At 47.7% G+C, this 27,447-nt stretch overlaps 12 protein-coding genes across 12 annotated transcripts; 5 read left to right on the top strand and 7 right to left on the bottom strand.

Annotated features, from left to right (window-relative positions):
* Positions 1-117: 117 nt before the first annotated feature.
* On the top strand, positions 118-1,040 carry EYB26_003254 (uncharacterized protein; the record flags this gene model as incomplete). The annotated part of the gene is made up of 2 exons (XM_054262556.1): positions 118-354; positions 411-1,040. The coding sequence occupies 2 exons, from the start codon at positions 118-120 to the stop codon at positions 1,038-1,040; spliced, it is 867 nt and encodes a 288-aa protein (XP_054118531.1).
* Positions 1,041-1,147: 107 nt separating this feature from the next.
* EYB26_003253 (uncharacterized protein) lies at positions 1,148-2,799 on the bottom strand (the record flags this gene model as incomplete). The annotated part of the gene is made up of 2 exons (XM_054262555.1): positions 1,148-2,263; positions 2,320-2,799. The coding sequence occupies 2 exons, from the start codon at positions 2,797-2,799 to the stop codon at positions 1,148-1,150; spliced, it is 1,596 nt and encodes a 531-aa protein (XP_054118530.1).
* A 1,994-nt stretch (positions 2,800-4,793) lies between these two features.
* EYB26_003252 (uncharacterized protein) lies at positions 4,794-6,167 on the bottom strand (the record flags this gene model as incomplete). Its single annotated transcript, XM_054262554.1, has 4 exons — positions 4,794-5,245; positions 5,321-5,875; positions 5,926-6,041; positions 6,100-6,167. 4 exons carry the CDS (start codon positions 6,165-6,167, stop codon positions 4,794-4,796), a joined length of 1,191 nt encoding a protein of 396 aa, XP_054118529.1.
* A 618-nt stretch (positions 6,168-6,785) lies between these two features.
* EYB26_003251 (uncharacterized protein) lies at positions 6,786-7,300 on the bottom strand (the record flags this gene model as incomplete). The annotated part of the gene is made up of 3 exons (XM_054262553.1): positions 6,786-6,848; positions 6,932-7,103; positions 7,194-7,300. 3 exons carry the CDS (start codon positions 7,298-7,300, stop codon positions 6,786-6,788), a joined length of 342 nt encoding a protein of 113 aa, XP_054118528.1.
* A 1,527-nt stretch (positions 7,301-8,827) lies between these two features.
* On the top strand, positions 8,828-9,392 carry EYB26_003250 (uncharacterized protein; the record flags this gene model as incomplete). The annotated part of the gene is made up of 2 exons (XM_054262552.1): positions 8,828-8,959; positions 9,018-9,392. The coding sequence occupies 2 exons, from the start codon at positions 8,828-8,830 to the stop codon at positions 9,390-9,392; spliced, it is 507 nt and encodes a 168-aa protein (XP_054118527.1).
* Positions 9,393-9,859: 467 nt separating this feature from the next.
* On the bottom strand, positions 9,860-12,442 carry EYB26_003249 (uncharacterized protein; the record flags this gene model as incomplete). The annotated part of the gene is made up of 2 exons (XM_054262551.1): positions 10,437-10,464; positions 10,527-12,442. The coding sequence occupies 2 exons, from the start codon at positions 12,440-12,442 to the stop codon at positions 10,437-10,439; spliced, it is 1,944 nt and encodes a 647-aa protein (XP_054118526.1).
* Positions 12,443-12,710: 268 nt separating this feature from the next.
* EYB26_003248 (uncharacterized protein) lies at positions 12,711-13,787 on the bottom strand (the record flags this gene model as incomplete). Its single annotated transcript, XM_054262550.1, has 4 exons — positions 12,711-13,085; positions 13,138-13,437; positions 13,485-13,670; positions 13,722-13,787. 4 exons carry the CDS (start codon positions 13,785-13,787, stop codon positions 12,711-12,713), a joined length of 927 nt encoding a protein of 308 aa, XP_054118525.1.
* A 635-nt stretch (positions 13,788-14,422) lies between these two features.
* EYB26_003247 (uncharacterized protein) lies at positions 14,423-15,350 on the top strand (the record flags this gene model as incomplete). The annotated part of the gene is made up of 4 exons (XM_054262549.1): positions 14,423-14,435; positions 14,500-14,794; positions 14,852-15,034; positions 15,086-15,350. The coding sequence occupies 4 exons, from the start codon at positions 14,423-14,425 to the stop codon at positions 15,348-15,350; spliced, it is 756 nt and encodes a 251-aa protein (XP_054118524.1).
* A 948-nt stretch (positions 15,351-16,298) lies between these two features.
* On the bottom strand, positions 16,299-18,221 carry EYB26_003246 (uncharacterized protein; the record flags this gene model as incomplete). Its single annotated transcript, XM_054262548.1, has 5 exons — positions 16,299-16,973; positions 17,029-17,800; positions 17,851-17,977; positions 18,035-18,071; positions 18,135-18,221. 5 exons carry the CDS (start codon positions 18,219-18,221, stop codon positions 16,299-16,301), a joined length of 1,698 nt encoding a protein of 565 aa, XP_054118523.1.
* Positions 18,222-18,747: 526 nt separating this feature from the next.
* On the top strand, positions 18,748-19,587 carry EYB26_003245 (uncharacterized protein; the record flags this gene model as incomplete). Its single annotated transcript, XM_054262547.1, has 1 exon — positions 18,748-19,587. The coding sequence occupies one exon, from the start codon at positions 18,748-18,750 to the stop codon at positions 19,585-19,587; it is 840 nt and encodes a 279-aa protein (XP_054118522.1).
* Positions 19,588-20,224: 637 nt separating this feature from the next.
* EYB26_003244 (uncharacterized protein) lies at positions 20,225-22,036 on the top strand (the record flags this gene model as incomplete). The annotated part of the gene is made up of 1 exon (XM_054262546.1): positions 20,225-22,036. The coding sequence occupies one exon, from the start codon at positions 20,225-20,227 to the stop codon at positions 22,034-22,036; it is 1,812 nt and encodes a 603-aa protein (XP_054118521.1).
* Positions 22,037-22,484: 448 nt separating this feature from the next.
* Positions 22,485-27,127, bottom strand: EYB26_003243 (uncharacterized protein; the record flags this gene model as incomplete). The annotated part of the gene is made up of 4 exons (XM_054262545.1): positions 22,485-25,358; positions 25,410-25,670; positions 25,726-26,926; positions 26,991-27,127. The coding sequence occupies 4 exons, from the start codon at positions 27,125-27,127 to the stop codon at positions 22,485-22,487; spliced, it is 4,473 nt and encodes a 1,490-aa protein (XP_054118520.1).
* Between the last annotated feature and the right edge of the window lie 320 nt (positions 27,128-27,447).

Here is a 27,447-nt window from a genome sequence, read left to right as displayed (position 1 = left end):
TTTTGACTAACTACATCACCACCGTCTGCTTCCCTCTTACCAACAACAAAAGACATAATGAAGAATATTTCGTTTTGAAAAAACTATATCATAGATCAGCGAATAAGGGAAAACGAAATGGTCCTCCTCACAACGACACCACTCATAGCCAAAGCTCTCCAAGAGCTCTCTCCATCTACTCGGGATGATCTGGAACTCCCAGACCCCATACCTGCAACCGGCGCACCCATATCACACGAACAATTGATCTCTCTAAGCAAAGCATTTACCCGGCAAAGCAATGGATATACGCTAAACGCCCTCCTCCGAGGGACGAAAGTGTACATCCCTCCTCCGCCGCCGAAACCAGAACCAGTAACCTCCCCTCAAAGCCCTCCTGGAATTGCCAATGTTGTACTGACTATGGACAGTCCCCAGAATACCTCGCCCTCAAAGCACGCCTCCAAGCCCTCGCCGACGAACAAGCGTACAACGCCCTGATAGCGCCGAGCTCAACGCATCTCAATCCTTACAAACCATCCCCCATATTCTCCGACAACAGCATGATGCCTACCGCGATCGAAAATGTCGAAGATTCAGACTCGATTACTCCGTCCCTGGTAATTAACATCTTCATGTCCGTTATACTCTGCGGCTTTGCGACGTTTTGGGCTTTGAAGAACTTTCAGACGCCTTCCTTTCTGAGTTGGGTTTTGCTAAGTCCCTCGGGAGATCCTGCTAAGCGGAGGGCTGGGGCAAGCAAGGATCCTGTCTTTGTGCTGATTTCCATGTTTGTGGGGATATTGGTTGGTGTTGCGGAGACGGTGGTTTATGCTGCGTACCTCAGGAAGGTGAAGTATGCAAAGGCCGCGGAAAAGAAGGTAAAGGAGAGGAAGGAGGTGGTTTCTTCAATTGAAGTCGTGGGTGGGAAGCATGATGAGGCCAAGCCTGATGGTGATGGGGATGGTGAGGAGGATGTGATATGGGGGAAAGGAGTTAATGGAGGGGTGAGAAGACGGGTTAGAGAGCGCTGGGAGACTGCTAATGATCATTCTAAATGAAACGAGTATTCACATATTTGATGTGTGACTATTCATTATGCTATGCCGCTAATATGAAGGAATATGTACAATATTTTCAACAACCATCCTCTGGGATCAAAGAAGGATCAAAAAGATCTCTTCTCCAACAAGAGCTTCCCTTGAGGGACCCGATTAAACCCTCCACTACGAGAATACACCTTCTGTCCTCGCAACCACGTCTCCCGAACCATCCCCTTCAACGCTCGGCCTTGATACGGGGAACACTTGTTACGAAACAACATCGTACTCGGCTCAACAACCCATTCCGCCGAATCATCAAAGATGCAAATATCAGCATCAAAGCCTACAGCCAAGTCACCCTTTGTCGATGACAGACCGACTTGAGCGGCTGTGTTTGTGCTGCACCAGCGGGCAATGTCTAGGAGATCTTCCTCGATTGTTTTGGTGCCACCAGGGGCGGCGATTTTCTTGCGGCGGGAGATTTCGGTCCAGAGGATAGGAAGACCCAGACCTACGGAAGATATACCGCCCCAGGCGGAGAAGAAGTTGCCGTCGGCGACTTCTTGTTCTTTGGGTTCTTCGAAGTAGTCGCTCACGCTGCTGTTTGAGGACGAGTTGTGTGGAGTTGCGACGGCGGACGAATCGCTTGATCCGAGGCTGTCTGATGGCGGCTGCTGCATGATATGTGAAGGCAGGAGTTTGAGGTCTGGAGTGCATGGAGAATGGTCTGAGACAACAGTCTTGATAACGCCGTCTTCGGCATAACGCTCCAACTCGGCCCACAGCCCGTCTTGATTCAGTCGTGAGCGGATAGGAGGGCAGCATTTGTGTCGAGTATCGCCCTCGGCAATCTCTTCAGCCGCTAGAGACAAGTAATGGAAGCAAGTCTCTGCGGTGATTTGGACGCCATTGGCGCGTGCCTCTCGTAGCAGAGGAATTGCCTCTATAGCTGACAAGTGCACAATGTGCAGCGGCAGCTTTGGTGCCGTTGATGCTAGTTGGATGATTTCTGCAACGGCATACGTTTCAAAAGATACTGGTCGAGAAGCCAAGAATGTCGAGTAGCTTTGAAGAGGACCTGAGGGTGCAAGTGGTGGCAACGAGACTTGGACGTCGTCACCAACTGAGTCTGTGATGGGTGGGAGCATCTCAGCGTGGAACATTAATGTCGTTGGCTGGTCTGCGAGCGTTTTCATAGCCAGTTCAATATCCGGTGCAGACACAGCCGGGAATTCTTCCACCTATTTCTCGTCAGACTTTTATGTTGATTTCAATTGAAGGGCAAAACAAAACTTACACCACTATCGATAAGGAAACCCTTAAATCCACGCACGCCCATCTCAACAAGAGGCTTGAGTTCATCTGCATTTCCCGGAATAAGACCTCCGTAAAAACCCACGTCCACCCAACACTTGTCCTGGGCAGCACGGATCTTGTCTTTGAATCCAGCCGCCGTCGTCGTAGGCGGAATGGCATTAAGCGGCATATCAATAACGGTGGTCACACCACCAAACGCCGCCGCCTGGGTTCCGGTATAAAAACCCTCCCATTCCGTCCTACCGGGTTCATTCAGATGTACATGCGCATCGACAAGACCCGGCAACAACACTAAAGGAGAATAATCCTTGTAAGAGTCGCAATCGGGAAATTCCGATTGGGGTCTAATGCTATCATGGACCTGCACGATTTTGCCGGTTGATTGGGAGATTACGATGGTGGCTGGTGTTAGGCGGCCCGAGATGACGGCTCGGGAGGAGGCTACTACTGTGACAGCCATGGTCTGGGTCTGCTATTCCAAGATAAGGAGGTATGGCGCTTTGGAGATGCAAGAGAAAGAGGGGCAGTCTACAGTCTACACCGGATTTGGTAGTGGACTGGGGACTGGAGGCGTTTTTTTGAGGCAAAGGAAAGATAGAGCGAGATAAGGCTCAAAACGCGGGGGATAAGGAACCAAAAAAAAGGGCGATAAGTGAAAGGGAAAAAGAAAGAAGAGAAGAGGGAAAGAGGAAAAGTGCCGGTATGATATCTAATTAAGGATAGAAAAAGCCACGATCAAATAAGCAACGCCGCAGTGACCTTATCGTGGCAAGCCAGAGGGGATTGAGATAAGGGGGGGTGGTTTGATAAGAACAGCCCACTTTGTATAAATCAGTCGGTGTATTTTATGGAATTTCCGGCTGGACATAACGTTAGTACGTACTTATAACATTACTTGTAACCTACCTACCACCAAAGCGTCGAATCACCAGTCTATGACTCTATGTTCTACGAGTCAAATTCTTTCATTAGGCTCCTCTTCTTCTGGTTCGGGTAATGGTACGGAAAAAGTCGCCTTTTGGTACGGATGATACTTGCCGTCCCACCAGCCGGACCGTACTCTAAGTAGAACTGTACTGTGGTAGACAAAAGACGATATCGGCGTACCATACGGTACATACTACATGCATACCATGTGTGGATGTCTTCGATAACTGTACGTAGTACATACATACTACAGTAGCACCTACGTGTCACCATAACAGCATAACACCCAACTAGCAACTCTACTAAGTTCGTACGCAACAAATGGCAAATTCGACTTTTCGATGGTAATGCTAGAAGTGGTGGCCAAATACCCGAAGTATTTTATTACTCAATGGAAACTTTTTTGGTACCAATGCACCTACCCATACGCAGAGTATCGATCGAGTAATGGGAACTCCTCCCTAGATTAAACGCCGGGGATGGGACCATGCTTGCCTGTTTGGGTCGAGTGGCTGATACAGTGGTAACTTACAGTATCAACGGAAACTACCGTATATCCCTGGGTCTCTAGAGCTACAAGATATCGAGTAGTATCTATCTTTATATGCACACATATGCTCCGTGGACAGAATATAGTATATACAACTAGCTAACTACCAAACGATAGGGCACTCTTATCAATTAGATAGAAGCACACACACTAGGCAAGCCTAAGATAAGCTAATTTCGCATTTGCCTCCGTGTGGCCCCACCTGATTCTTTGTCACCAAACGACAACCCGAATAGCTCACTCTGCTCTAGTTATGTTACTCCGTAGTTACGGACAAATACTTTGCTATAACTACTGGCGTAATATACTATGTAGTCGCAATGCGGTCAAATAGCTTTACTAGTGAAGTATACTCCATCTGGCAACCTTGTAATTTGTACATTATTCAAGCCCGAGGCATAACATCGTTCTTCTAGGCCAGCCATGGTCCCGTTCACTTAGGTAATATGGTTCTTTCCAGTTCCACCATTCCGCGAAACTTTTATTTCAATTCAATACTGTATATTTGACTCCCTATGATCGTCCTTTGTCTTTGGAAGCTTTGTCGGCCGGCTCCGGTCGAAGTCTTTGATCCTTTAGGTGCCGTAAGTTTAACGATTTATTGCTTTGGGAGGTGTTAGAGATAGGTAGGTACTGTATGTATATTTTCTATGCTCCGCTCACAGCAAAAGTCGGCCGAGGGTGTAGTAGTCCTTTTGCATTACGTAGGAATATGGGAGCAAACGACTAGAATGTTGAATTGCCATGAACTGATAAAGTGCTATCATAGGCTTGTTTCAATCTTCAACCTGAAATTGTCCCTCGGACACTGGGCGTTGTGCACCCAGGATATAGGGTTAGGCCTTCTGGCTGTGGGTCTAACCTTGATAGGAAATATTGTAGTACATATACTCCTGTCTTTGCATCGACCCGGTACTACGTAGTAAAGCAGGCAAGCAGGATGAACTCAAGCTTATCTTGACACGATCAATGCCGGCCTAAGATTCCAGCTCATCAGTCACAGCCAATTTCTGCATATCATCAATGGCATCAACTTCCCCCCTTCGCCACTTCTCCCACCCTTCGTCATCTTCTACCGTCTCTTCGATTACAAACTCGGCCTCTTCATATGCTGGATCGGCGTAGACTTTGTCGAACCACTGTAACATACTCTTCCACGAAGAAACAATGACGTCTTCGTGGTTGACGGGCTCGTTGCCGGAGTATGTGTTGCAGCCATGCTCAAGAGTTCCGGGGACGGGCCATTGGAGGGGTTCGTCAGACAATACATAGGCGCGAGAGCGGGTTGAGATGAAATGTGCGAAGGAGCCTGTTTCGGGGACGGTGATGTCGTCGCTGGCAGAGAGCTCATCCTCGACGCCGAGGTGGTGTTTATGGTGCTGAGGGCGGGAGAAGCAGATGCCTGAGATTGAGCTATTCCATGATTTCCCTAACAAAGCATTATTAGAACTGGCCTGCCTAAAGTATGGTAAGAAGTAAGAAGTAAGGAGTAGACGACACGTACAGTTCTCGACTAAGTACTCGACGGCACCCAAGCCTCCCTCTTCGACTCCAATGATATCAATCTTCGCCTCAGGATTAACCATCTTACTCTCCGGCGCCAGTACATCCTCAAAAATGCATTTAGCATGTTCCCTCCAATTCGTGTTTCGCGGAATGAGATTTCTCCACGTCTGTCTCGGCGGGGGATGCGCTGCTGTTTCGACCGGGAGCGCAAACCAAGTGCCTTGAGACATCGCCCGTCCAGAGCCACAGTGATACACAAGTTGGCCCATGTTCGCAATTATCAATGCAGTATCGGGTTTGTTGGTGAGGATCTCCCTGGCGATTTCCACCATCGATCCCTTGTTGATGCTTTGCTCTGCGATGCTGCGGTACGTCCAGATGCCGAGTTCTTGGTCGGGGCTGCCCAGGATCAGGGTTATGCGGCTTGCGGTGCGAAGGTTTGGGGAGACCAGGATAGGGACATGTTTATCTTTTGGCTGGCTGCCGAGTGGGAGGCGTAAGGTTGATAGACCGACTTCTTGAAGACGAGAAGTGACGATGCGTTGGATGCATTCTGTAAGTATTAGCATGATGAGTTTTATGAAGCTGATGGGTCAGGCAAACCGTTAAAGGAATTGCCGCGAACATCGTTCCATCTCTCGTTGGCATTGATTTTGAATTTGAAGCCTTCCTCTGCGTTGGCGATCTGACGGATTTGATCTTGATCGTTGATGAAGAATCTGGTGTCGTTAGTACGAGGTCTGATGGCTGACTGAATGAGGGTCGGAGGAAGCGTACCCTAGCTTCTCCAAGTCTGTAGGATGGACAGGATCAGGAGGGAGATCTTTCTTCTTGTAGACGAGCATCGTGCAGAGTTTGGTAGTGAGATGGGAGCGAAATGAGTGTGGGTGGAAGATGCTTGATGATATTTAACGGTTATGTAATCTGACTGGAAGAAAGGTCAAGTGAGATGAAGAATGAACATGAAAGAAGATAAAAGAAAAAAGAAATATTGATTCTCGTGACAAGACAAAAATGGACCAGGCAAGCAAACAAATGAAAGCAAACCGTGGCCGAATCGGGCAATTCTAGACAACAATCAGATCAAAGACGGACGTCTTTGAAATTTCACGCTGAAGCGGTAAGCCTGGCTGAAAGATGATATGTCTGAGATTTGACACAGCAGTTAATCCAATCAATCCTGATCTCAAGCTGTGTAGCCATATTCTCACGTCGCTCCGCTGCAACAGTCTGATACTCAATAACCATAATAGATGAAAGTCCAGAACAAAGAAAACATATTGACATGTATATCAATAAATCTAATTTACATATCCCTTCAGCAGAGAAAAAAAACCAACTCCAAATGTGAACCATGCCATATCAAACAATGCTAATCGACCATCACCATCATACATATGGTAGCAACGCAACGCAGTACTGATCCCCTCGATTCAACTCCTATACCACCATCGCAAATGTAGCTACCACGACGCCTTCTTAACACCCGGCAACTCACCCGCCAGCGCCTGTTGACGGAATTGATACTACACAACCACCCAAAATCAGCTCACCATTCTTATCCAAACTGCAACAACAACAAAAGGGAGAGAGATGGAGGAAAACATACTCGTCCAAGTCTGAAGTCTCTGAAAACACCCCTCGCAATACCACCAGCAACGCACCGATTCTTAATCTGTGTCGAGCGAGTATAGGCGTGCATCTGCGCGAGTTGGAGCTGGGCCTGGGCGCGCACACGTTGAGGGAGAGAGGTGTTTCGGATTGCGTAGCGGAGAGCTTGTCTAATCAACACAAACAAAATCAGTCAATGCGCTTCAAGAGCATGATACAGGTCTCGGGAGAGATATTTGGACGTGGGGGGGTTGTTGTACCTCTCAGGCTCAAACTGCTCAAAAACCTTTCGCTTGGTGTGGTCGCGGATTACGCGGGCATTGATGAAGCAGCCGAGATCGAGGCGTTTGGCTCTGAATTGAGACATTTTGTATATGAAATGTCTGCTGTGTCAATAGCGTTGATCGTGGTAGATAAAAATCATAAGAAGCACTCAGCAGAGCGTTCGGGGAAATGGCGTGGATGGATTTGATGTCGTCTCGATTGAGGATAGCGTGGCAGCTAGGCCTTGTGCCTGAGGCATCAACATTTAAAAAGTGATTTGCGATGGCGCAAGACTATTATTTCCTATTTCTAATTAAATATAGTTCAATTGAAAAATTCAGATCTCTCTGTAATCACTGTCCATTGTATTCATGAGAAGATTCAAGGCTGCACATGCGTTGAAGAAATCCTCAAATTACTTGGAGTCGGGACATCTCGGCAGTGGGCTCCGCGATATGAAAATCACGTAGCACCATACCAGCAACCTAATCTACAGAGTATACAGTCGTCAATTCGATAAGACACGGAAGACACAATACTTAGGCTCATTGACAGCATTACTCAGAGTTTAGAGAGTTTAAGTCGGATGAGAACAAACATAGGGAATTGTGAATGATAATGGTACAGCTAACTCTCTTTCTGCCGTCCACGGACAACAAATCAAGTCTATATGCTTTGTACAATGACATGGAATCAACGGTATGAGCTGGTCGGACCGAAATGATATTGTCGTAGTGCGTCCGGTTTGTAATAGACACCCATGTAAAAGTCAATCCATCCGTCCAGGCGATTTGATTCCACCGTGTTTTTTCTCCTCTCACACGTTCTCTGCTCTTTCCGACATCACGTACACTCCATCAGGACATTCCGCTTGCTGGTGTGCAATCGTTTATTGCTTTCCCTTGGGCTTGGCGTTGGGGTTTCTTGGGTCGTCCTTCCATTCATTGGCTATTGAATTCTTAAGTCAGTATCGCGTCGCTTCGGAATTTCGTCGAAAATAATGGCTGCGGATATTTTTCAAAAACTTACAGGCCATGGAAGCGTTGGCAGCGGCGTTGACACCGTAGAGAACGATGAGACCTTGAAACCACCTGTCAGTATTCATATCTTTCCAATTGCATCCTCCAAGCCGTATGCGTTCGTAGCTACAGAACACGTTGCACACGTCGTCTAAACTGCATCGAATCGAAGAATTAAAACATACCGGCAGCGAAGAAAGGGAACATGGGCTTGGCTATAACAAATCATCATTAGTTACCGATCTCTTCACTCCCCATCCCCCCGACCGCGGAGACAAAAACATACCGACAGGCACAGGCCATTTCTTTCCGAGAAGAGACATGTTTGCGAGGTGTGAGGTGGTTATCGAATTGGTGATAATCCGAGGGTGTGTGTGTGTATAGAAAGGAGGGCGTTGGTGACGATGTTGTAGATCCTGAGGAGCGGAAGAAGTCGAGATGAGGTCCGGACGGAACTTGTTCGCCAAGAGGCGCTAGTATTGATACAGAATAGCGGATTATCCGCCGTATACAATTGGCAGGCACATGCCCCTCGTCAAGAGCATAATGTAAACATTGATGATATTTGAGCTTTTCATATTCCTTGAAGAGAATACGGATAAAAAAACGCAATGACGGACTCGCTCTCATCATCCGTCGCCTCCCTCCGCACCTCCCTCCACCTCCTCGAAAGCTCAATCGACATTCTTGATTCCGGCGTCAACGACTTTCCGCGCTTATCAAAAGTTCTACAAACCACACGAGTAACGTCCCCCTCCTCAAACCCTATAGCTAGAGTGAAGCTGATTTATAGGTAAATAGCACTTCGAACTCCTCCCCGAACCAACCCTTCAAGAAGCGCAACAATCCCTCCTCGACGAAATAACGCCTAGCATCGCACACCTCCTCAGCATAACGACGAACCACGTCGAGCGCCTTGCGCGCCGCGAGGATTCTCTCCGCGCGAAATGTCAACTCCAGGAAGGTAGATTGTCGGATGAACGACAACTTCCTTCTGCTACACAGCTAGGCAAGGCAGTAGGAGGAAGTCGGACAGGAACCGATGCGGGCGCAAAAGCGGCGCAGTTGAGGAGATTGGTGCAGAAGAAGGAAAGACTCAAGTATGCGGTTGATAGACTTGAGTTGCAGAGTCGACAAAAGGAGAGGGAGTTGAGGAAGAGTATGGCTGCGCAGTGATCCACTACCTCATGATGGTATGGAGAAACATTGATACCACGTTCCCCTAAACATTCGAAGTGAGGGATGCGGCTGTGAAAGATGAGGATGGCGTGACGATATTCTAGGTCGAGATCCGCCGGGATAGAAGCCAACGGTAATGGCCATATACCTTCGGGGTGCTTGGATGGCACCGAATGCTCAGACCGCTGCCCTACGATACAATCAATGCCGAGGTCTACTAGACAGCAACCAGCGGCTACTCTTCCATAGAGTTAGTGGTAGAGGCTGAGTCTTGCAGTCACACCACACAGACGACTACGTTGTCAGATTGGGCAAGAGCATGATACTAATGTACATGGGGTGCATTGAGTCGTGTGATAGTAATGTACAATATAATGATACATATGATACAGTTCATAAGACAACCAACCAGATCCACGAACGGGAACCGATCATTGCCATACATTCAGTATTCAGGAAGCAGATTAGATTAAATCATCTCCAGCTGTATTTGCAGAAAGCTTCCTCACAGCCTGTCGAATCTTTTTCTTATCTGCATGTCTCTTCCAAGTAGGGATATTATGTCCCTTCTTCCTCCGCTCAAGAGACTTAGCTTGGTTCTGCAGCGCATCAGCCAATGCCGGAGCAGCCTTGCCCTTTAGTTCTTCTGCTCCTTCCTGCGCTTCTAAATCTAAGTCACCGGCCTCTTCTTGGCCAGTCATTTGGGCCATTTTGGTGGCTGCGCGACGTTGTAATCTTTCCTTTTTACTTTCTGTGCTTGCTGCACTGCCCAGCCTCAGATTTCGTGGGATTCGGGTTTTGGCTCCAAGGGCCCAGAGATCGCCCCAGCGCGCTTTGCGGGCGTCGTGGTAGGCTTGACGGCTGAATGAGCGTGGGACTGTCCATCGTTCGATTTTGCCTTCGGGTGTGCAAAGATCGAAGATGACGTGGCCGCGGCGTTTCATTGGTGGTAACACAGTACGTGGAAGTGACAATGGGTTAACGGCAGTAAATGCTTGCGCTGTTTCTCCCTCTTCAGTGGAAACGCTATCTTCGTAGCCTTCAAACGCGGCGTCGGTGGCGGCTTTCCCTTGGACAATAGATTCCGTCTGTCGCAGATCAACGCCTCGCTGGACAGCTATGTAACTAAACTCGACATCCTCGTGGTTGCGATCTTTGGCTCCGACAATACGCTGCAAGAATGGAGGTCGAATGTATCGTTGCTCAAAATGACAATAGTCGCCTCGACCCTTGGCGTGCCCGTGGATATGGTACATTGGGCACTTGCCATGATTCGTACAAGGAGCGATAATCATACCGGCCTCCTTTCGGATAGACCCTTGATCACCAGACTCTGTTAGACTTTCATATTCGGTTGACCCAGGACTAGAAATGTGCTTTTCGAGAAGCATTTCTCGAGCACCTGCAATGGCCTCAAAGCCTTTTTGGCGGCCCTTTTCTAGCAAGATCAAAACTCCTCCCTTAGGGTTGAGCATAGTCCAGAGATTCTTCACGTGTTGTTTTCGCAGATAATCCTCATCAATTTCAAGTAGAGTATGAGGAGCAATAATAACATCAAATTGTTTTCTCTTCGGTGGTGCTCGTTCGTCTTCTAGAGTGCTGCTATCACGAACATGAACGTAATCCGGAAGTCGAGGAAGGAAGGTTGTATTGTCCAATAATATACTCGCGCGCATTTGCAGAGCATCAGACCCTGCAAGCACAGTCGACTTGCCCATAGGGATCGGCGCATCTTTCGGATGATCGGGTACCATAGTTTCGTACTCGGCTCGAAGAACGTCTCTCCACGCTAGAATTCCTGCTCCGGAACCACCAACATCCAGGACTCGAGGTCCTGTTTCCTGCATCATCAAATCACGCAGCCATTTACTGCCAAGACGTTTCCTAACTTCGACGAGTACGCTTAGTGTTGACGCATAAATACCCGGGTAGAGAGCAGCAAGGTACGCGTTTGCTTCCATATCGCTCATTTGGTGCTGAGAGGCGGACAGCGGGATTGGAACTTGAGCAATTTGAGTGCTGGGTGGTAACGTAGTTGTAGAATGCGGCAGTCGTTGCCCACCAAAGACTTTGTGAGCAGCTTCGGCGATGTGTTTGTTGGAATAGTTGGACAGGATCACTGAAATTGGGCCAGTTACTGAATCCCGAGGGATGAATACAGTTCTTGGATCGGTAGAGTATTTCCCAGCCGCAGTCAAAGGATGCAATCTAGGACCGCTTTCTGAATCTTCCTCTTCAGCTTCGGTTCCTGGTTCCAACAAGATGCCGCCTAATCGCTCCGCGACTTGTTTCGCACGCTCCATGGCAGAGTCATCATCTTCGTCCAATATCTCTTGTTCTTGTTCCATATCGTATGCCACTGGTAGCTCCCCCTCGGTGTCAAGTTCAGGCGGAATATCAATCTCTTCAAACCCTCCTTCTCCGTCATCCCTCAGCAGTATATCCGGCTCTCGTTCGTCAATCACTTCCGATTCGGCCGGTCTCATAATAGCCTCTCCATAGAGTCTATTATAAAGCTCCAGTTCCAGCACGTTCAAATGGTCTTCCGGAAGATATTCGCCAAACTGCTGTCTGGCACCTCGCACCTTATTCTCGAGCGATTCGTAATTCCTATGGCCGATCGTACCACTAAACACATCGTCCATACCCCAACTTCGTGTGTCGATAACATGTGCCAAATCACCGAAGGGGAACAAATTTTCCAACAACTCCGCAAGTTCATCTTCATGTTGGTGTATGTTGTCAATCAAAGTATAAATCTCCGCCTTGCGACCTGTCGGATCATGAATCTCTGCGACAGAATCAGCGGTCGTATTTGTTGTTAATGCTCGAACTCCACCATTCCGCCATTTTCTCCCACTCGCCCCTATTGTTGTAGCATACTGAGGTCTGTTATAACTCGTCGAAGGAAGCGTGGGCTGTGAATGCCGTATAAATGAACCAAATCTTCGAACTCCGCCGGAACGTTGCGACAACTGGATGATGTGTTGCGATGCGCCAGGTGAACATATCTGGCAGGATTTTGCTGCTCGGCATGAAAGATACATATTGAAGTAACTCCTGACCAGCACGAGCATTTAATATGTATTCATGGTATGGTGTTGATATGTAAGAAAAAACTATTCTCGTGCCACTGACAGCTCGTCCAAAAAAGAAGGTGCCAAGCCAGGGGCTTATAATATGAGTAATATCATTGGTCGATCATGTCTCCACTTGTTTAAAAATCATAACCCTAATATCTGTCGCTCTGATTGGTAGATTTGTATTATAGATATTTAGTGTGTACAAGATTTGATGTTCAAGCTGTGATAGACCTCATTCCAAGTCACTATCTTCCTCAACATCCCCCATAACAATCTTCAATGACGCTCTGCATTTCAAGACCTCATGCTCTAGCGCGCTCAGTTTAGCCATCACAGCAATAAGACTTGGATCTTGGGTTTCCACGCGAATCTTTTCTTTGACCTTGACTTCCTCACCTTGCCATTCAAAAACGTTGTTTTGTTCATCATGTGATGGTAGTCGAGGGCCAAACAGTCTGTCTCGAAGTGCAAATCCAATTTCTGATCCAAAAGCCGTTGAAGCTTGATTCGCAGAGCTTGGTTCTAGGGTTCGTAGATGTAGTACCAATGCCGCATCTACTATTGTGAGATGGAAGGATAGATATGGTGGTAATGGGGGGTCAAAAACCTGTTCAAGAAAGTCAGTATTGTCAGGTATATTGTCTGTGGCAATCACATACACGACTATCCGCGCTTTTCTCCCACCATTTTGACGTCTCTGCACCTCCTTTGAGGGCCAACTTTGCCTCTGACATATGTTCATAGAGCAAGCGTAGTTGGCCAGATATAAAACTCGCATTAAGAGGATCACCAGTAAATGTACTGACGTCTATCACGTCGAGGCCCTGGTTTACTAAATTCCGGACTGCAGCGAGCTGGTCCAATACAAGTTCGGGTGCCCCTGGCACACTAGAGACGCTGAGCCGAGTACTGTGCGCGCCACGCGGAGGTGGAAGCGACGTTAATCGTAGTTGAATGTCCTACTACGAGTAAGTCGAGGCTGGAGCAAACTTCCAGGGGCACGTACACCTTTAATGATTCTCGTGCCTATCCTGGTCACAAATCCCTTTACACCCTCCGAGCGTACCGAAGAAACAACCAGGGTTGACCCTGGTTCTTTCGGCGCCAGTAAACCAGCGCATTCTTGTAGACCATCTCGTAAGGCAGCCAGTGACTCTTGAAGAGAAGCAAGCAGCCATTCAAGCTCTCTGGACTACGGGAAATTAGAACTGTGTGTTTCTGCTTAAGATTGCGGGGAACTCGCCAATGCCGTCTCTTCTTCCTGCTTCAACTGGTCTGCAGGTAATGGAGGATATGCCCACGTAGCCATTGGACCGGCAATCCGGGGAAGATCACTGGATGGAATGAAGCAATGGTGGAGGTGAGAACGAGAACAAGTGGAGGTCTCAATTGTCCAATAAACTAGACAGCGGATAGTGATGATGATGGGACAGACGAAAGCGTGACGTTAAGCCGAATGACGTTGTCGATGATGCCTGAGGTCTGAGGTCAGACGTGGGCAGCTTGTGGCTTGACGGGATACTATTCCTGATATGGCAAAGCGCGTCTTACGTAGCTGAATTAGTGGCCGCCAGATCGCCCACTCAGCCAATCAGAGGCCCATATCTTTAAAGTTCTTCGACTAGTCCTGTTTGGGAGCTACTATGTGGTTGTCTCTATGCTGTGAACACGACGTCATCACGAGATCCCGTAGAGTAGGGCCCAACTTTTTTCCCTTTTCTCAGGCCGATCCTCAAGGCTCTCCGTCCTTATAATCCTTGCCAGAATTCCCAACCTCTCATCTCTGTTTCATCTCTGCATCCCAATTGAGATCGACTACAGGCTGATCCTCCATCCTGTCTCCTCCTCTTTACCAACAAGATACTGTGCTCTCTCGTCTTTAGCTTGATATTCTGTCTCCACGCGCCAATTCGTAGCCAATATCCAGACGCTGTTACGCCAATCATGGCATCTGGACGTATGTTCTCACGTCTGACCGAGCCCTTTTCTTTTAATGAAGCAACCTAATTGAATACATACAGGTCCCATTTTCGGCATCTTAGCCCTGTTCTTCACCGCAGGAGCTTTGGTGTTAATGTATTTGACATTACTCGGTGGAGCCAACAACCATGTTCCCCTAAACGAAATCTACTTCCTCCAAGCAAACACTTCAAACATCCCCGGTGCACCTTCTATATCGAGATGGACATTTTGGAATATCTGCTCTGTTTCCGATGGCAAGAGTCAATGCGGAACTACTCATCCTGATTTCCCCTTTGACCCACCATCGTCACAGAACTTTGGCACCGACACTAACATTCCTGCTGCATTTATCGGGTAAGCTTTCAACGAAGAAGGAAGGAAAAATTGTACGCATCATGCTAATCCTGACAGAACCCGCCATTACTACCTACTATCCCGATTCATGTTCCCCTTTATGCTTATTGCTCTATTCTTTGCAACACTCTCTCTGTTCCTCGGTGTTGTGGCTCCGTGTACTCGCATCGGAAGCTATCTCTCTGGTCTTCTTGGCTCGATTGCATGGGTCTTCCAAGTCATCACAACCACTCTCATGACGTGAGTCTTGCTTACTCTTGCTAAAATTTGCGCGGTACTAATTCGATATAGTGCCTGCTTCGTCCAAGGACGCCACCACTTCAACAGCAATGGCCAGTCTGCCAAACTCGGCCCCAAGGCCTTTGGCTTCATGTGGACCGCCCTCACCCTTTTGACTTTGTCATCCGTCCTATACTGTATGGGCGGCGCAGCAGGTCGCAGCAGCTCAAGTGGATATACCGGTCGTGAGACAAGACGACGCGGCTTCTTTGCTTCCCGACGATCCAGCACTAAGTCTCACGGAAGCACTAGAAGCAAGCGTGAAGATGAGGTGTAAAGAGCATCATGTATTCAGCATGAAATCATCTCCAACAACCCCTCTAAAGGAACGACTATTTGTCTATATCCGAGTGACCGGTATTTAACCATTTTCGCACATTTTACGAACTGAACCACAACACAAACCTTATGATTTTTAACTCTTCGCTACACAGCAGAGAATATTTACGATCTTTCCCTTACATCAACCATTATAACGAACCAACTAATCCGTTTCGAGCAAGATTGATCTATTTGATTGTTCAAACAAGTTAAAAAAGAATTTACGATGATCATGCCCCTTTTATACTATTCCGTGGCAGGAGATGTCTGCGCGGATGGAGATGTTCCCATACAATCGCTTGGCAATACCAGTTAAATCTTGTAGTTAATTATATTAATACAAATCGTGTGTATCAATACTATGTATGCTTTGATCCAAGCCATATCCAGTAGTTACCCAATGTATGTGACTCGGAACTTCTCCATCACTGCAATCAAGCCCCTGTAAGCTTTGTATCTAAGTGAAGCCACCCGCAGCCAGCCAGCTCATCTACCATCATATCCTCCTATTCTTTCTTTTCTTTTTGGTCCGCTAGCATCGACAAAACCAGTATGCTGGCCTCATCATAGGCTCGAACATATCAAACCTCCTATTAGATATAATACTGCGGAGGGCCTGCGGACGAGACTACCTGCCAGAATATGTATTTATGTATTACATGTAAAAGGGCACCTCGAGCACATGAGCTTTTGAGAAGAGGTCGTTAAGAAGTAAACTGAGCCCTCGTTTGTGACCAAACGATTTTAACAGTCCTTCCATTCTATAAGTAAAAAAAAAAAGTAAAAGTAAAGAAGAAATTCGTATATACCACCTCTAAACCAATTACCAACAAATTCTGCGCTTTTTTCTTTCTATGCTATGTAATATGTTTCAAGCGGTATGTGATTCATCAAAAAACATTCCTTAAGCAGACTGGGGCGCTTCAACAGCAAGTCTCACACCACCCTTTCCACCAACTTCACGCGCGGTGATTTGCAATCCAAGATCAGAGTTGATATTGATTGTAACCTCGACTTTACCGCCGGCCTTGACGCCCTTGACGGCAGCTTCGGCGATGGGCTTGGTGGATTTCCAGACGACTTCTCGGGTTTCTTCTTCCTCTTCTTCGTCGGAGTCAAAGTCTGAGTCTTCTTCAGCTTCTTCGGTCTTTTCAGCCTTGGATTGGGGCTCGGGCTTGGTGACTTTGATTTCGCGCTCGCCCTCGCTGATGCGGATGAGGACATCACCGCCTTCCTTGGGGACGGTGTATTGGGCGACTCGTCGGGCTGGGAGGGCTGTGTCTGCGTTGACGAGAGGCACGAAATCGCTGGACCCGTCGGCAGAGACGACTTGCACGCCGATTGTCTTGCTAAGGTGGGGAGTGACGGTGACCATGGGGTGGATTGATTGCTCAATATCTTCTGTGTCGAATTCTTGGATCAAAGAAGCCTGGTAGGCGGCACCACGGGCTGAAAGTTCGGATGGGTTGATGGCTGAGGGGGTTGTGGATGGGGCCAAGACTTTGGTCGTTTCGGGGAAAATGCTCTCGAGAAGACGGGCGATCTTGGGGGTGTGGGAGGTACCACCGGCCAGAATGACCTATATACAGTTAGCCATTACGCTCAATTGTTACGGGGGAGGGTTATAGACCAACCTCATCAATATCGAGAACATCGAGTCCGGCCTTCTTGACGGCAGACTCAATCAATCCAGTGAACTGAGAGAAGATCTTTCCAGAAAGAAGCTCATATCGGGTACGGTTGATAGTCGAGCCATAGTCGATACCATTAACGAGACTTTCAATGCTCAAAGTAGCGTTGGTACCAATACTCAAGGCCTTCTTTGTAGCCTCACTCTCCAGCTTCAACTTGGCCAAACCACGAACATCTTCACGAGGGTCGACCTTGTGTTTTTTGATGAACTCCTTGGCAAAGTGTTCGATAACGACCTGGTCGAGGTTGGCACCGCCCAACTCGTAGTCGTGAACTGTGGCAAGGATCGTGTACATTCCACCACGAGAGGCAACGACAGCAACATCAGAGCGGATTCCACCGAAATCAGCCACGACAACGAGCTTGTCCTCAATGACAGCGTCGGGTCTAGCATCGTAGGCCAACAGAGCAGCAACCGGCTCGTGAATCAATTGCAGGACCTCAATATCGGCATTCTTGGCGGCGGCAACAAGGGCCTCGCGTTGTGCGTCAGAAAAGTTTGTTGGAACTGTGATAACTGCTGCGTTGACAGTCTTTCCCAAGAAGTCAGTGGCAGACTGCTTCAAACGGCGGAGGTGGCGGGTCGTGATCTCAGAAACGGTGACTGTGCTGGGAGTTTCAGCGTCTGTGTCTTGGATTGTGAAAGCAACAGTAGAGTCGACCTGTTGAGGGTGTGCCGACTGGTGAGCAGGAGTAGGATCTATCGACTTGAAGCTGAGCAGCGGTTAGTACGGTTACATATAAGCCTCAACAGCCTGACTTACTCTTTTCCGAGGTAATCCCTGAAGTATGCGACAGTGTTTTTCGAGTTACGGATCAACTGTGCCTTGGCTTGCGTACCGTGGAACTCTTCGCTTTCGACGTAGGAGAGGATAGAGGGGATTTGACGGTCTATACATAAAAAGATTAGTTTTTGCTCGCTTTGTTCCGTGGAAAAACTTTGCATACCTCCTTCTTCATTGGCAATGACCTCGGCTTTTCCATCCTATCGCAATATATGTATCAGAATATGTATTCTCAGCGAGGGTCAAGATATGCGCAAACTCACAGGTCCTGTGAAAGCGATAGAGCTGCTAGAGTTTCCAAAGGAAATACCGATGGCAAAGCGCTCGCCGGCGCCGGTTTCTTCGCTCATTGTGTAGAATCGACTGATTAATGGTTTATAAGCCTCAGACTATTGACGCTAGTGAAAGCAAACGACAACCAAGCCGTATTGATAGAGGGATGAAGAACGAGGGAATGAAGAAATAAAAGCACTAGTGGGGTGGATCGGAGTGACTGAGTGGTTGGTTAGTCTGCCGCTGAATTTTTTTTTTAATGTTTGGCGGGAGGGAATTGGGCCATGCGGCGCTGGCGGGTACTTTGGTTCGTCAGTATTCTGTTCTGTTCAGGGCATATATCTGTGTATGTATTCGGCAAAAATTACATTGGGCGAGGAATTGACTGAACGCTCTATTCATTCAACAATTTATTCCTGTTCCAAACCTCGCATAGATTGTCTAAATCGTCTCTCAAAAGTCACCGCCAATTGTATACAACCGTTATCATCACGTGACTCTACCGGTATCGATAAGAATCGCCGCCCGAAATTTGAAGATTCAAGATTCTCAATTCAAATCTCACCAGATTTCTTCATTCACAGTCACGGTGCAGGCACTGCTATGAGTACAACTTCCATCGTCCTACCGGGCGACCAGATCCCCTCAAATCTCCTACCCTCCGCAGCATCAACGACTCCCCTCAGACTTGGCCCTGGCCTCCGATTATTACAACGACAGTCACAGAATACCAACACCAACACCAATCCTCCGCCAGCACATGTCATTCAAGCCACACAAGCTGGAATACTTTCCATAGACCCCAATCGCAAATCTGTTTCAGTCCAAACATTCCCCAATCGTCGCTACATCCCGACTGTCAATGACTTGATCATTGCCCAGGTCCAGCGCTCGTCGCAGGACTTTTTTCATTGCATAATCACTCCACATGCACCATTCGCGGTTCTGGGCCAGCTAGCGTTTGAAGGCGCATCGAAAAAGACGAGACCAAATTTGAAACAGGGTGATTTGGTATATGCGCGGGTACTTTCCGTGGGCGTCGGTGCTGGCACAGAGGTCGAACTTACCTGTGTGAATCCCGCTACGGGAAAGGCAGAGCCCGGTGGTTTGGGACTGCTGAGCGGTGGGATGCTCTTTGATATTTCTACGGGGCTTGCTGCACGGTTGATGAAGGCGAGTTCATCTTCGTCTTCAGCAGAGGCTACATCAGTAGTCATACTTGAGGAACTCGGAAAGAAGTTTGAGAGCAAAGGAGGGTTTGAGATTGCTGTTGGAAGGAACGGAAAGGTCTGGGTGGATTGTTCCGGCAGCGGTGATATTGGCATCAAGATTACTATTGCTATTGGACGGTGTTTGAAGGAACTAGATCAGCGACATATGACTTCGATAGAGCAGAGGAAGCTGGTGTCGAGAGTATTACGAGAATTGAATATTGACGTTTAATTTCCCCTGGTTAACTTACGCGAGTTACAGTGATATACGTAAATGTAAATGTATGCTTGTTTAATCCCTGTAAAGTTAGTCAAGTTAGTTATTTTTGGGGCTCTTTCGCCAGTTGACGGAAAGGGTAAAGTGCGGAACGCGGTCCAACTTTTTCACCAGTTGACGGGTTCTCCTTGTGATTCTACTCCACCAAGAATTCTGCTCAACGAGCCTGTGTACTCGAAATCAGACAGTTAAGCGTTACCATCTGCATGCGATTCTAGTTGTTAATGCATAATGGGACAGAAGTCTTCTTCACAAGTGCAAAAAGAAGAAGACATCGACCAACCCTCCACAGACAGATTCAGTAAGCTCGTCCCCAATAAATTTTTCCCCCTTTTCCTCGACAAAGCGTCTTTGCCCTCCACCCAAGATAAGCCTTGTAACAACGCACCTACTGACAAATATTTTTAAAGCTCCTTTCGACTCAACTCCAGACAAAAAAATTGCTCTCGAAGCAAAATTCGAAAGCAACTTTCCCACGCAAGCACCGGCGCAATCAACTACCAAGCAACAACCCGATTCTTTTTTTCTCACACCTAGACCAAAGCGAAGATTATCCTTTGAGATACAGATACCCAGCCCATCAAGCATCAAAATGGCTCGGCCATCCGACGTCCCAATGTCGGAGCCTGCGAAACCCTCGAAAAGGAAGCGTATCTGGGAAGATCAAGAAGATCCAGCTACACCACCACCAACAGCTCAGAGGGTGAAGATCAAGGACAGACTCAGCATCAACAACCTCATTGAAGACAGACTCAGCATTAAACAACTCATTAATGACAAAGGGGGCTCGGCATCTACACCAGGAACCCCTAACAGCCCAAACTCATCTGGCAAGCCTACCAAGCCAAAGCCCAAACGCAACAACAGAGGCAAACACCTGCCGCCCGGGTTCCGACCTGGACACATCAGTTCAACTAATTCAAAGAGAACCGGCCTTTTCAGTCCTGAAGAGATCGAAACACTGGAACAGTTCAAACTTTGGTTCTGTAACCAGTATCAAATCACAGGCGATATGTTCGATGCCTCTGTACAAAGCGCGCAAAACATCAAGGGCGGTATATTCCAGCTAGACACACCGCCTATCCCATATAAGGAGTTTTGGCAATCTATTTACGGACAGATCCCAGATCGCGACCAAAAATCCATCAATCGGTTTTGCCGGCGTCATTTTTCGAATGCCTACAAACCGCATCAGTGGACCACCGCGGATGATGATGAGCTCGAGCGTCTGCATCACGCTCTAGGACCTAAATGGGCACAGATCGCTCGTGATATGGAGAGGACCTATGATGATGTTGTGCAGCGATGGAAGAACAAAGTTGAGCATCGACATACTATGAAACTAGGGCCATGGGATGATGACGAGATTAATAAACTGATTGAATGTCTCGAAGAAACGCGCAAGATTCATTTGACAATGGAAAAGGTAGATATCGGCAAGGATATCTACGATTTGCCAGACGAGTTTATCAGCTGGGGCGCAATCAGCGATCGGTTCCAACACACGCGCTCTCGCCAACAAATCGCCGATAAATGGCGGAAAGTCAAACGTATTGTACAGGAACGTCGTGCAGATGGGTATGAGGATGCGGTCTGGGAACCGTCGATCCAACCGAAACCGGGTCCGAGACCTAAGTACAGACCACTGCCCATTCAAAGCGAGGAGCGGGGTCCGATAAGTAGTGAAATAGTCCACTCATCTGATGATGATGATGATGATGATGATGAAAGCGAGGGCCAAAATGAGAATGGAACTGGGAAGGAAAACAGCAACGGAAAAGGAAAAGGGGAACAGCCCGCCAAAGCGAACGGCACAGCTCAGGCTCAGGTCGATGAGTCAACCAATGAGTCCTCTGATTCGGACTCAGAGGATGACAGCGATGAGGGCTCTTCTGATGAAGAGAGCAACGCAGTCGAAAATGGTGACCAGAAAGCCGATGAAGCTTCAGACAACGAATCCGTCATCCCAGAATCCCAAGTCGAAGAATCTCAGGCATCATCATCCCCTTCTCCCAGTCCCAGTCCCGAACCAGAGACAAACGGACACGCGACCACTGGCAGACAAGCATCCGAAGAACTCGGCGTTGATCCTGTCGTCAACAACACCAAGGATGCCCAAGATGCGGATGAAGAAGATTCAGACGAAGATCTCGAAGTACCAACTCCCAAGGCAAAGCCAGCAAAGCCAGCAAAGCCAGCAAAACCACCAAAGTCGCCTATCGTCAAAGAAGAAGAGAAATTCTCCACTTCTTCCGACAGTGAAAGTGACAGCGACGACGAGTCCCGTGACAGTTCATCTGGTTCATCCGACGATGAGAGCGACGAAGAAAGCGAAGAAGAACTGAGCCCAGAAGAGATTGAGAAGAAGATTTTCAAGTTCAAGAAGGAGCCCGAGGATGATTGATTAATCCCCGCCGTTTTTGGTTTTCCTTTCTTGTTGTCTGTGTGTGGTTGTTGGTCCAGTTGATAAAATTATCTTTCATTTCGTTGTTCATTATTTATTATTCTTTATCTGGTGTTCGGTGGGAAGTTTTCCTGGGGAAAAAACCCGCCCCCAATTCGCATTGTGGGAAGGTCTTTTTTTTCCCCGTGATAAATGGTGGTTGAGATCATTCCGGGTTTGCGTTTTATTTCCATGGGGTGTTCATTTCTTGACAACGTGATGGGGAGATGTATCTTTCGTCTTGCGTTTTGCGTTTACGTTTTAATGTTGCGTGCTGCTTATGTAGATAATATTACTGTAGTGTTAATAGAATAATGCTGTATCAACATTTCATTTCATCCAAGCATCTTTTTATTGTATACATAGTATATATATAGCCTAGCTAAAGCATCAAACTAGCCAAATAAACCTACAACTCATCCTTCCTCTCATATATCTCCTCCTCCTCTCCCCCCTCATCAACATCATCTTTCTCAGAGGTCGAAGTCGAGGTCGAGGTCGAGGCAACCCTCTTCGCCAACTCCGCAATCTCATCATCATAAACAGTCCACTCGGGGACCTGCCTCCTCGCCCTCTCCAACTTGGGCTCTTTAGTCAACGGATTATTACACAGATCAATCGTCTTTGCCGTCTTGAGCGCTTCATCCGAGCACCACGTTTCGCACCACAGCCAATCTTGCGGGAGACTCTTGATTGGGATTAGAGTCTGCATGTGGTTGGGTAGGTCCTGGTCGAGGTTTGCCAGGGATTCCGGATCCGCGGATAGCGCTTGGTATTGACCCCGTAACCTATCACCGGCGGCGAGTTCACGGAAACGTTGAAGGTCGACGACATATAGGGCAGAGATGTGGTATTTCAGGTCCCGGAGGTACGATTTCCAGTACCCTTGTTTCCAGAAGCGGAAGCCTTCCATTTCTTCGCGCGAATCGCACATGGGTGTGAATCCGTAAGGGGCTCCTTCGAGGTCGAGCGTGACGAGGTCGTACATGTCTGTGCGGACTATTTGATCGGCGTCGACGAAGATGACTTTATCTAAAGAGAGGGGGAAGAGGACGTCCAGGAACAAGATCTTGTAGCCCCAGATTTCTCTTTGTTTCTCACGTTGGCCGCGAAGCCAATGCGGCCATTTGTATGTTACCATTTCGTAGGTGAAGCCGTATTCTTCTGCGAGGTGAGGCAGGAAAGACTTGAAAGACGGGGAGAGGAATTGCTCGATGAACCAGAATTTGACGCTGTGGTTGGTGTTTTTCATCACCGAGACCATCATGATGTTGAGCATGCGTTCATACAGATGGCCGCTGGCCACGGAAAAGATATTGATTTCGGCATGTTTCTCATCCGACTCGCTCTTTCCCGTGTGCTTGACTCCAACGCTCGACAAGACGCCCTGAGCAAAGTTGAGGCCCTTGGAGACATAGTCCATTGCGGACCCTGGTTTGGGCCCAGTCTCCAAAACTTCTTCCTGTTCTTGTCCCGGCTTGCGTGAAAGGTGAGGGAAGAGTGTTTTTCCCTGGAAGGAGAGTAATGCAACTTCATTGGTACCACTGCTCTGTTGTCCGCCACCAATGCTGTCGAGCTGGAAAATGTCTCGACTGCGTCCTTCTTTGAGCTCAATCTTCCAGAAACCCGGTTGTGCTTTGAACTGGAAATAGCCCAAATTAGCCATGACAATGGTATCAGCGAAGAAAGATCCCTTTTCAGTTTCTAACAACAGTTGAACACCACGAGGCGGAGATCGGAGCGTGGTGTCTGAGGAGTGTCCTTCTATCAGGATGTGTTCCAACTCATATATCGCGTCAACATCAGATCCGTCTTTAATCGCACTCAATTTTATATTATCCAAGTCATGAATAGAATACTTGGGAGCAACAAGCCAAGAAGAGGGGACATCCATTCCTAGAGTCAATAGTGCATCTTGAGGTAAACCCGTGAACGACGCTTCTGGGCGTTCCAAATATCTACTCTCGTCAAACGTCGGCTCGGACTCCAAAACATGTCGATAGAACCTTTTGATTGGAAGTTCCGACAATTCACTATTTGGAGCAAGGTAGATTCGAACATTGACGCCAGCCAACTTGGACAATGTCTTGAGGATAGGAAGCCATTTCTGCGACATTTCCGATGTTGGGTCAACCGCTGCTGCAATGTTGATTGATGCGTCTTTGGTATTGGTGGACGCATCAATAGCAGAATGGGTACTGTTCCATCTCTTCAAAACATTCAATCGGAACTTGGGCCTCTGCTCAAAGACGCCTTCAGGGGCATCGGAGTCTGTTGACAACATAACAAGCGAAGTGAGCTTGGCAAAGTTCAAGGGGCTTGCTATTTTGGCCTCAATATCAAGGTCCTTGAGGGCTGCGGAAAGAGGGCCCAGTCGTTGTGAGGTTTCGTATGATAATAGCAGCTCGAGATCTGCCTCCGTAAACTCTACAGATGGTGGAAGTGGTCCAACGACTCTGCCATTGAGAATGAGGGTGGAATTACCAGCTGATAATCCTAGATCCGTAACCAACTGTTGTACTTGTGTCCAATAAGCCTGTTCTTCCTCTTTTTGAGTGGCTTGGTGTGAACCATCAGACTGTATCTGAGCGAGTACATCGTCAAGGTCAACGGGTTCTGGATGGCGCAAAAGCTCATAAAGCTTTGACGAATTCTCCCCGACTTTTTCATCTGTATCCGGATTATGCAGAGGGACTATTTCAACCTCAGGATGCGTCTGATGAAACTTCAAAGCAGATATCAAAAGCGCAAAACCATGCTCAGTATTAAAGTCTCCTGTAATGATAAGCTGCACATTGGCAGCTGGATGTTTGCGATCAGCGGGGAAACGAAGAATATCCGCAAAATCATTGTGTGCCTCAGCAGCTCTACAAATGTCAGCAATGAGGATACCACTGTCGCGTTCAGGAATAATCCATTCGTTACGACTTTGTGTGGCTTGCGAGAGGAAGTAATCCGGGATATAGTCATAATCGCTGAACACCCCTTGCATAAGGCCCTGTTGTATGATTTGGAGATCTCTGCTTAGTTGCATGGGGAGCTCTTGCAGATAGTTTTCGCCGCGAGACATGGCGATTCCGTTAACCAGGGTTGGTGGTGAGGGTCCCTTGAGAGCTAAGCGTTTGAGATACTTTTCTGTATTGGCGACAGTTGCATCTAGTGCCTCTGACTGAAGTATCTCTTCAAAAGAAAGGCTTTCTTGATCAGGACGCAGAGATCGCTCTGCAATAGCAGCCTCAAAGGACGGCTTGTGAGCGTGAGACACTTTCTCAGAAGCCAAAGACTGATAAAGTTAGTAACTTGAATAAGATAGATCGAGATTCGAAAAACTCACTGCCTCAAGATACTGCAACAGCGAAGCCAGGCCATACGCCTGGTGCAGATAATGCGCAATCTTTGCCTGAGCCTTGGATTCTTCAGTGTTGGCTGTCAGAACCAACCCAAAGCGTACCGGTATCAGTCGTTTGATGAATGCGTAAAGATACTTGGCAACAAATTGAACATCGTCAACATTTGCAAGGTCAATAGGAACAACGACATTTTGAATATCTCGACCGACAGACGGGAACTGGCCTGGATATGTCGGTTGCAACAGCTAGAATAGACATATATTAGCAGTGAATCACAATTGAGAATCTGGTGAATCATACCGCTTGAAGAGTTTTAGGGAAAGTGGCATATCTCTTGTCCTTTTCAAGATCATTCAACCAAACGACAACCCCGCCTCCTTCAATCTCATCACGCCAGTCATATCGTTGCACTTCGCCACTTCCCTGCACTTCAGCCAATGCAGGATAAGACAAAATCTCAATAGTTTCCGAAGCAGACAACCCAATCTTCTGGAACTCGGCTATTGACTTTCTTTCTCGCCGTAGATAATCTAATAATGAATACGCGTCAACTTGTCGCGGATCGATTTGCAAGCCATTAATCCACATAGAATTACGACCCACTGGTAGTCCAGCTTGGCGATTCTTCATGTATTCTTCCGAAAACTCTTCCGAGGCATTATACGCCGCAACAGACGAAGAATATTTGGGGAAATCCTGCGAAAGCTTGACGAGCGTCGTAAACGGATCCGCACTATCGAGCACAAAACTGGCCGCACTCATTCCTAGTTTTGCTACTTCGGAAGAAGATAACGGCTTCAGATCTGGAAGTGCCTCGTCTTCCTCCGCCTCTAAATCTTGGGCACTTGGCGCTTTCGTGTTGGCCTTTGTGGTTTCCCTTTCTGCAGCTTGCCGGTCATCAATCACTATATAATCCGTCCTCTTCAACGTCAACTCAACACCATAACCCGACACAAACAGAGGCCGGGAAACACCATCATGAGGCGGTCGATACCGCACTCTATACGCAATCTGACCTTCGTCCGCTAACGCTTTCAATGTCCGATGATAATCCGCAAACATTGGCGACGCAATATCCGCATAAAGAACCGCTGGCGTGGCAGATGTGTCCCCTAGAGTCCGATCAAAGGGTAGTTCGCGCGGGTCCTTATCACCAGAAACATCCTGCTGGGCGCGTTCCAGCGTAGAAGAACAGTATTGCTTCCCATCCATATGCACCCACACGGGGCAAGCAGCGTCCTGACCAGTTCCCAACGTCGATGCCACGGAGGTATTATAATATTGGTAATGCGCCTGGATTCGTGGGGCGGCGGAACGAATTGCAAGTGCGAATTTGAAGGAGTCTAGGTTTTCCTTGTTTTGGAGGTGGTTGTCTTGTATGAGTACTTGGAGAAAGGATTCGTAGAGGTCTTTGTCGTGGGTGGCATCTTCGAAGATGCCGGAGGCGATGCGGTCGAGGAGGGGGAAGTATGATGTAGCGTTTTCTTGGGCGGCTGTTTCTCTGCAATTAATAGACAGATATGTCAGCTGATGTTTCTAGTATCGCTTTCTAGATATAGACGTACAAGAGTTCCACTAGGTATGGACCGGCGTCAAATGAAGCTCGCAGGGCAACATTGACGGATGGACTTGCGACAACCGATTGAGGTTGTAGCAGTACCAGCAGGCTTGTAGCCAAGCCGAGTAATGATGCCCGCATCATTCTTATCTATAGGATAGCTTGTCCTCCTCTTTAGTGATGTTGGTAAGCTTCGAAGGCTTGAGTTGGTCAAAAGTACCTCCAGCAGATCTGGCTCGGTCTCTTCAAGACATGCGGTACATGAACATGATGCTTGTCAAAGGGGATTGCAAGCAGTGTATGACAATCAGGAGTGATCTATAGATTTTAAGAAACAATAATCGAACAGAAGTTATACACAGTGTTCAAAGATTGAGGTGGAAGGAAGGACAGGACACCTATCGATAACGCCGTGTTGGAGCACTCTGATTGGCGGAAGCTTACCCCTTGAAGATACATTGCCA

The sequence above is a fragment of the Talaromyces marneffei genome, chromosome 2, assembly GCF_009556855.1.
Source record: "Talaromyces marneffei chromosome 2, complete sequence".
NCBI lineage: Eukaryota > Fungi > Ascomycota > Eurotiomycetes > Eurotiales > Trichocomaceae > Talaromyces > Talaromyces marneffei.
Note: the sequence above shows the minus strand (reverse complement) of the source record. Positions and strands in the feature narration are given on the sequence as shown.